Here is a 9433-nt window from a genome sequence, read left to right on the forward strand (position 1 = left end):
AGAACAATAGGTTTGCACGTGTAAAACAAGAGATCACATACCCGTGCGCCTTAGCAACAGCGCATTCCTGTGCGCCCTAAAAATAAAATTTAAAAAAAATGAAAAATTAAACTCAAGCGCTAATTTTCTTGGGCGCTCAGGAATTCCATTGACGTCACGACGCCTTTTATGCTCGAGCAAATTTGCTTGTTTACATTTCTTTTGAAAGGAGAATATTGGCAACCTCTTGTGGATTCATCCGTTTCATCGTGCCAACGACATCATCTGGTAAGAATCACACTCACTCACTCATGTCCATTATGCGGTAAGAATAATGATATTTTATCATCGTTCGGCCCATCAAAACGCCAGCACTGCATTTCTCCTCTTTCTTTGTCTTTGCGTTTGCGAATTTTTGGTTTCTTTTGGCTTTGATCAATTGGTCCTATTCGCCCACGACCCATGATTGGTATACTGGGGTAACACATTTGTTCAATAGAAAATAATTCTGGGGCAAAACAAATTTACACAAAGTTGAGAGACATATATAGTGAGGGTTGTGGGTGCACGTATTCTGGGGACAATTCGAGACGCCGACATTTTGGAGGCGGCCCGGGGCGCCCCAGAATGTGTGTCCCAGAACCTTGTGGGGGGGAGGTACTCCTAGAAAACTTGGGTGGGGGTGTGCGGCCCGCGTCCCAAAACCCTTACCCTATTTATGCTTAAAATCTGCCATATTCCCTACCCTATTTATGACCTGACCAAAAATTCGAAACCCTTTTTATGACCTGAGCCTTAAATCAAAACCCTGTTTCAGACCTGCGTAATGATTAGTTTCCTAGTTAAGACCGATGGCAAACTACCGTAAACATAATTTGTGAAAGGCTTTTGTTGATTTTCTTTTCGATAATGATGAAAAAGTGGCTTCTTCTTACAAACATACCCATATCAAGGCTAGAGTGCAAAAACCATACCCTACCTATGACCAAAATGACCAAAATGAGCTAAAATCGATACCCTAGCTAGCTATTTATGACCAAAACGGCTGAAAAATCATACCCTTTGGGCCCGCACATAACTATATAGCCCATATAAGGGAGTACCCCCCGGGCCCAGAACCTTCACTATATATGTGTGTATTTGCACATTTGCTGTTGAGCCGTGAAACCTGTCAGCAATTCTGCGGTATCAGATATAGCCCACTAAACTTTGCATAAGGACAAAGCGAAGCTTGAATTATGGAAATTGCCGTGCAAAAATGTCTATAGACGGATGATTATCTCTGCTTGGGTTCGTTTAAATGCCTGACGAGCACAGGAAGCAGCCTGAAACCCTACCGAATCTTTTAGTGTTTTAGCAAATGTAATGGCAAGGCATGTGGAGAACGAAATGTTAAAGCAACTAAGATCCACTTTGAACGCGTAATCAGACTCGACAGGGACTAAGATATTTGCTTAATCTAGCTTCGCTTTGTCCTTATGCAAATTTTAGAGGACTTTATCCGACACCGCAGAATTTTGATTACCTAGCTGTCTTAAAAATTGCATCAAGATGACAGCCAAAGGTCGTTTCGTTAATTATTTCTTGCTTGTCATAAAATATGCCAAATTTTAGTAGCAGAAAGATTGAAATCAAACATTTAAAGAAAATGACACACCGTTTAAATTTGCAAGACATGTTTCGGATACTCTGGTTAAATTTCAAACTGGCTACAGAGGGAGCAGGAAATAGCAGTTGAAAGTATGTGAATGAATCAAGACCTACTTGCCGTGTTGCCGACTGCATATGGAGAGAGTTAAATATTACAAACATATGCGATTGCAAGCGGGCAACGAAACAACACGAAGGCGTTTGCCCGTTTACCAGCATCATTAAAGACCAGACGGCACGATCACTTGGAATCAAGTGTGTGTCCTCGCTAGACATAAACTTTGACGGTTTTTCTTCGGCAAAACTTTATCAACAACGGATATCGCGCCTGCATATTTTTATGAAAAAGATTTACAATTTTCCCGAGAAATCTGAGCTGCCAAAGGTCATACTTCTGGTGAAAATTAAGAGGCCCTGCGCCTAAGAAACGACCGATGATTTCCGGCTAAAAAATAAAATCGGCCGATTTTTATCTCCCAAGTAGAGGTTACCGAATACTATTTAAAAATGAATTTCTTTTGTTTCAGTTTAGCTTTAAACCAAAAATATCGAGCCGCAAACTTTTTCCGTCTGATAGCAGCAAAATCAGGCCGAAAATAAGGCCCCGCAAAATACTGTTCAGAAATTACTATCGCAACGCCAAATGATGAGAAAACTACACAGTGTTGAAGAAAAAGGCCTTTTAATGCAATATCATTGACAGCGGCCATTGACGTCATTTGTACAAATAGCGGCGGAATGCAAACGAATGCACAAATAGGGAAACAATTTTTCCCGGCCAGAAAACGTTTAGTGGAACAATGTTATGTTATTTTTCACCAATGATGGTCACTCAAAAAGAAAAACTTCCCCAACCGCCACACCGTTTTGGCCGCAGCGTGATCTGAGTTATGGGGTCACGACTGGATCCCTAGCCGCTGACCGCCCGAAGGACATTGCAGACTCGTTTTCCCACGCTCTTGCGACTTGACGTGACAAATGACGTCAATGACCGCTGTCACACGACGACATTTTCCAGATTCAACTTTCGTTAGCAGACGGTAATTTCGAGTTATTTTCTTTTTCTGCGTATTTTTCATCTTCCTTTCTCTTTCAATTCTACATCCTTCTACTCAGGATGGTCTTTGAATGCCTAGCAAGGTTTAAAGTGGCGTTTAACACGCTATCCACGGCCGTATTGGCAAAAGAAAAGTGTTTCGCCGAAGTAACAGGATAACGGCAAACACGGTAACTTTGAACGCTTTGTACAAGGTCAATATACTTTGGCCGAAAAATGTTTTTCCAGAAACGTGATGTGTATCCTTCCAATGTCTAATTCATCACTGTGATTGCTTTCAACAGCGTTGGACTTTTGAGAAATAATTATTTTAAAATCAGCTCCAACGCTCCATCTAATTTAGTATGCAACATTTGAAACGTCATTTTTTAATCGCTTCGGCAGTTTTTTGATGTTTATCGAATGATATTGCATTAAAAGGCCTTTTTCAACACTGTGTAGTTTTCTCATTATTTTGCGTTGCGATAGTAATTTCTGAACAGTATTTTGCGGGGCTTATTTTCGGCCTGATTTTGCTGCTATCAGACGGAAAAAGTTTGCGGCTCGATATTTTTGGTTTAAAGCTAAACTGAAACAAAAGAAATTCATTTTTAAATAGTATTCGGTAACCTCTACTTGGGAGATAAAAATCGGCCGATTTTATTTTTTAGCCGGAAATCATCGGTCGTTTCTTAGGCGCAGGGCCTCTTAATTGACTTATTCTTTTCTGCGGTTTCCGGGGTGGAAATACAAAATTTGCAGAGATCAGAGCAGGCTCACTTTCTCGCCTCGCGGCTTCGCCGCTCGATTTCTAGCCTGCGAACAGGCTCCCGGTGAGCCCAAACGAAGCGAAGGAGCCTGTAGACATTCTATTGATGCCGCCGTTCTATGATACCAGCTCCTGGTATCATGATATGATGGGTTAAATCACTGATTGTTGACATCTTTGAGATGAATATTTGACAGATCTTTGTATAATTATACGACTCTAACGGTTCGTTACAATAGTGCATTTGCCGTTTCCTTTTAAGTTTCGGTCTCTCGACCTCTCGTTATTTCACAAGTGATTCTGAAGGGTAGTTTATGCCCTGTTACGAGGAGGAATTTTAACTCGAAGCTAGTGGAGTGGAACCGTTTGGCTGTGCAAAAGCAATTTTTTTGGGGGTCAAAGGCATGGTTTCCGGACTTTCCCTTGTTTATCTGCTTGTCGCTTCGCAGAGTTTGACAAGTATCCAAAACATGTCTTGCAAATTTAAATGGTGTGTCGTCTTCTCTAAATGTTCGTCATTAAATGTTGCTATGCCAAGTAAAAACATTCACTCGTTCGATGACTTGGAAATAAGTGTCAACATTATTTGCTCTTCGTACAAAACCTGAATTCTCATCAAGTACCTCAAAGCGAAACCAAGAAACTTTTTGTGCTTAGGAATTCGTGCGCAATCACGAGTAGTAAGAATTTGTATTTTATTCGTCGCGAGTACGGATTATTTTAATTTTCTTTTCTTAAAAAAGACCTTTTGAATCACGATAGAAAATCAATAACCCTTTTCAGCTGAGGCGGTTTATTTTTCTCTTAAGGTGGCTGAACACAGTTTTTGATACCTGTGTTTCATTTGCCTTTTTCTCTAAAACCCTTGACCTGTCGGTCGCCAAAAATGGCAGCAAGCAAGTTAACAACACAAACTTTGGTTTTTTGATGGTTAAGCTGACGTATGTGCCGTTGCCATGGCAACATGAATAAATATAAACAGGCCTTTAAAATCGGTTTTGTTTATTGAAGAAAATCTAGTCATTAGATTTTCTTTATAATTTGCATGCAACAAGCTTGTAACGATTCCCACAAGTTAACACCATTTTGCTAATAATTTAACTAAGAGATCTTTAATTATCCCTTGTTGAAGGTTCACTGGAATATCTAAAATTTCCTTTGTTAAAATTCAATTATTTTTAATATTCCATTTACTTATTTCCTAAAGTACTTTCGTGCCAAATTTCGTGAAATTCTAATGAGTGGTTCTCGAGAAATAGGCGTATTTCCGAGAGTGCAATTTTTCATTCAATCGCAATTTTTTGACTTACTACGTATGTAGTATGCATTTAACTGGGTTCTTTCGGTAAAAAAGAAAAAGCTGAGAATTGCTGGGTTCTTTGCATCGTTACCTTTTCTGACATACCTTTGTAATAAAAGACTAAAGCCATCACTACACTGCGTTAAATATAGAGAAACATAGCACAGATACTGCGAGTGTTGAGTAAATAAAATGATCGCTTTATTGACGGCATGTTTGTTTTTGCAATCTTTGTGCGCGCGCTGAATTGCATCAGCAAAAGCGCGCGCAAAAACTGTGTTCGGCCACCTTAAGGTAATTTCCCTGAAATAAAACTGGCAATAGATTTTTGTTCAAACTTTGTCCACTGAATATTTATCATATGAGAACTTTAATGATAAAATTAAAAAGGGGGGTGCACATGCTCGTTAAGGAGCAGTGAGGCATTGAAAATATCCTATTTTAGCATTATTTAATGCTTATTATAAGAACACATTCCAAGTTGTTGTAAACCGCTTTGTGAGTCCAGACTCATGAAAACTTCAGTCGGACACAAATGAACTTTTTAAGTTTGATTTTGACAGACAGCTGAATCCTTGTTAAAATATTGCAACCAAATTGCTTGCCACTGCTATCAAACTGCAAAATAGAAGAGACTACAGTGCAGCTGCTATTTTCCTTATCTATTCAATTTTCAACAATAGAAATCAGATCAGCCTTTTCTCACGCAAAGCTAATGATTAGTTGATTAAAATGACTAGGAAAAAATTTGGGGTGCCCGAGCTCGTTAGTGAGCTATAGCCATTTTTCAACTGACAGAACTCAATATGAAGGCAAATCCGCCATGTTTTCAATGTGTGCGTGCACGAGCGCGCGCGAATGACGCCATAAATTATGCGCAGTAAGGATGCGCAATGCAAATGTGAGGAATCACCTTACGGGCCCATTAACCGATTCATGCGCGCGCTCGCGCGCGTTGCTAAGGAGATGAAATTTCACTTCCGGTTACTTACGTCAGCCTGAGCTCGGAAAATAATAACTCAAAAGCTTGCAAATTCGCGTACATTTTAGATGTTTTTCTTTGTGTTTCACAAAATGCAAAGTAAAAAAAGTACAAGCAAAGACAAAATAAGAGAAAGACAGTAAAACAAGAGCAATAGAAGGAGAAAAACTAACTCCGCGTTGCTTTGTTTGATCTACCGAAGTGCGCTGGTAGTGTAAATTGCGCACGCGCTGATAGGGTAACTTCCAATAGATATCGGGCGCACTTTCGGTTTCTTTAAATGCTAAAGGAAACGCGGTTTTTCATTAAATCGAGCCTTTTTTGACGAATTTCGATTAAAGCCAACTTTGGAAACATAGCTATGCATTCCTTTTTCGAAATCATGCTTTTTTTCAGAAAATTACGAATTTTTCAATATTTTGAAATGCTCTGAAAATCTGACCTTGTAGAAATGAAACAAAATCGATGCATAACTTAATGAGGATTTAAATTAAAATATTAAATCAAGGAAAAAAATCCCGATAGAGTAATTTGCCTGGGAGCCTTTGCATTTTTTCTGTATTAGTCACATGACCATGGGCGTGGCCTGATGACGTCATCACTAGTGTTACTGATCGTGAAATAGCTAAAACATGAAATAACTCTGAACTAACTAAAAATGATGAGGTTATATGAGAATAAACTTTCCTTAGCAACGGCTCGAAAAGATCGGTTAATGAGCCCTTAAGGCAACGTTATAGCTTCTAAAATTATTTATTTACATACAAGCGACTATTTCAAAATCTGAAAGCATGAATTCTCACAAGCATCATCACATGGTTTGAAATGGGGCAACAAACCGCTCGAGCTAAAAAGGACTATTGCGTATAGTAACCTTTAATACCAGATTTTCTTGGAGGCGTTGCGAAAACACATGCCCGACATATTCTTGGCATTGAGTTCCTGGAGCAACTTCACAATTCAGGGCCACTTTTGAAGGTGCCTATAGTTGGTGGCTCGTCTGGCTCGTTTGGCTCGGCAGCGGATAAAAAAAAGGAGTAATCTATATATGCGTTGAGTCCTAGGTCTATGTATTTAGTGGCTCGTCTGGCTCGTTTGGCCCGGCAGTGGATGACAAAGGAGCAAACGAGCCAAACGAGCCGGCTCTTTCGGTGGATGATTAGAAGCGGCCCTGTATTCTGTAGTTTAGCCGAGTCCCTTTCCTACCATACTTCACACAAAGGCTGGAATTCTGGCAATTCTTAGGGGAGTAATCCTTCCTCCTTTTCTCGAAAAATTGTAAAAGCGAAACGCAGCATTATGATATGTCATTTTACATCGTAGTCGAGCCTAGTTGATAATTTATTCAAACAACCGTGTTGCATTCTTTGCCGTGTGATTTTCCATTACAATTTCACTGAATTGCTAATATCCTAAATAGAAGTATATTTTGATAGATTGTTTCACTTTAGCGTCGATTGCACCACTACACCTCACAACAAAGATCCTCGCTACGTACGGACCTGGTGAGATTGAACTCGAGTACTTCTAGCCCGCGAGCAGGCTCACGTTGGAGCACAAACGCGCGAGGCGAGCAAGTGAGCCTGCTCTGATCTCCGCAAATTTTGTATTTTCACCCCGGAAACCGCAGAAGAGAATAAGTCAATTACTTTTCACCGGAAGTATGACCTTTCCAGCACAGATTTCTCGGGAAAATTGTAAATCTTGTGAAAGTGAATTAATCAACATGACACGAGCGTGGGACAAAGTAAATTCTGAGTCCCCGACAGGAATCGAACCCATGACCTCCCGAACACCGGGCGGGCGCTCTATCCACTGAGCTACGAGAACTCATGGAGAGCAAGGTCATTTAACTGAGTTCATATATGACAGGTGTCCTGCATACTGCTAGGATCAACGCTATCGAATTCATCGTGAGTTGTGATAAGTTAATAAAGATGGTGAATTTTAAGCTCGGTAATGAAATGTGAAGGTGAATTAATCAACATGACACGAGCGTGGGACAAAGAAAATTCTTCACCAGACTCCTTCCCGCCGGATCGCTTTGCTCTTCACCGCTCGCGTGCGTGACTCAAAAGTGAGCCTGCTCGCAGGTTATAGTACTTCCCGTTTGAGCTGCAGGGATTTTCAAAGTTAGAGCCCTTTTTTTGGAGTCATTTGCTAAGCGTTGAGCAAGAGTTGTAAACTCTTCTAATTAGAGGTTATATATTTTGTTAGGTCTAAAATTTACATTTTTATAAATTGAACATGCAGGAATTTGATACTTTTAAAATTAAACCCGCTTAGGAGGAATTCAATCCATTAGGGCGTGTGACCTTTGAACCTCCTTACCTAGATTTTGCAATTTGTTTATTTCCTCAGGGCAATATATTGGGCAGACTGCTTGTTTGCGTAAAGCTTTGAAGGGAAAGCAGACTGGACACCTGAAAATGCTGTGGTCTAAGTTATTTTTGTTTCCGGTTATCTGCTGCTGGGCTCAAAGTAAGTACTAATTTTCTTTCAGTTTGTTTTTCTCTGATCTAAAATTGTGCGTATCTGTTTTGCAACACAAGAATTAGTCGGCGTCTACATTCCAGAGGTGAATCTCAGTCTCGGAGGAAGTTTTATTCTTAGAAGTGAATAAAACTTCCTTCGAAACCGAGATTCACCTCTGGAATGTAGCCAAATACTGTTCTTTTTTGCATATAGCGTGACAAAATCCAGTAGTAAATATCGCTCTCGTAAATTCTGGATTTTGTCATTCTATATGCAAAAAGAACAGTATTTGTTCCGTTATCATCCCTCGGTACAAAAATTTTGTTGACGAAGAATGATCTGTTTAATGTGGTCATTATCATCGGATTAGAACGAAAGTTATCTTAATCGAGGAAAGTCAATCAATTTTTTATCTCTGTTTCACCTGGGTCTGACTGTGGTAATTCGCCAGTTCAAAGCTATAATATTATTTCCTCTTTAGTTCCTTCCGATAGAAAACATTACATGGTCTTTTTTGGCAGTAGGTTGATGATAACTTTGCAAGAGTAATCATTTGCAACTGACGTGAGCAGATTTTTAGTTCTGCTGTTTTTGACTGCTCCCTTTGTTTTCACTGTAAAAACATGTTAAGTTTTATGTCCTGTTTGGTAAGATATAAACCTGCAATTTCACTTCCGCCTCAACTGGAGCCACGTTGCTATGAAAACCGGGTGAAGAGCAGGTGTGCAAGACTTGTCTCTAGTTCATTGTTTCTTTTTTGATGCACATTTGAGGTGCCAAGTTTCAAGAACATTGCTTCAATATTTCTAGAGATATTGTTTATTCAGTATTTATCAGTTTCTAGTTGCAAACAATATGACGTCATCAATAATCAAATTTGCATAATAGAAAAACGTCAATTTCTCTAAAACGAAAAAAGATATTAAAAAAAAAGACGCCATTTTTCTGTATTTTGAAAGGCCTTTTAAATAAGCAGAAATTATTTTTAATGTCATATACACTTTAATTAATGGAGGGGAAAATTGCAAATACTGCTTAAGCAAGTCAGTTCTCAATACTGTGGTGTGTTTCGTTTTTACGACTCGATAGAGATCAAATACTCTTATTTCAAAGCGGCTCTTCCGGGCGTTGTTCGAATTGTTCGTTTCAAGATTGTTCTCTTCAATAATGCAGTGTGAGCCGCGTTCAATATTATGTGAAAAGCAGTTTCTGGTAAACGTTTTCTGTGCAATGATCTTTTTC

At 39.4% G+C, this 9433-nt stretch overlaps 1 protein-coding gene across 8 annotated transcripts in view; it reads left to right on the forward strand.

The window, feature by feature from the left end:
• LOC145484694 (uncharacterized) overlaps positions 1-9433 on the forward strand; it is a 97874-nt gene continuing 88441 nt past the window's right edge. For 3 of the 8 annotated variants that reach the window (XM_081463301.1, XM_081463302.1, XM_081463298.1), the window contains exons 1-2: positions 5-304; positions 8078-8197. In XM_081463301.1, coding sequence (XP_081319427.1) covers positions 169-304; positions 8078-8197 — 256 coding nt within the window. In that variant the 5' untranslated portion in view covers positions 5-168. Of the gene's footprint in view, positions 305-8077; positions 8198-9433 lie in introns of all 8 variants that reach the window. The other 5 variants (XM_081463299.1, XM_081463300.1, XM_081463297.1 and 2 more) reach the window with 4 other exon arrangements.

The sequence above is a fragment of the Orbicella franksi genome, chromosome 4, assembly GCF_964199315.1.
Source record: "Orbicella franksi chromosome 4, jaOrbFran1.1, whole genome shotgun sequence".
NCBI lineage: Eukaryota > Metazoa > Cnidaria > Anthozoa > Scleractinia > Merulinidae > Orbicella > Orbicella franksi.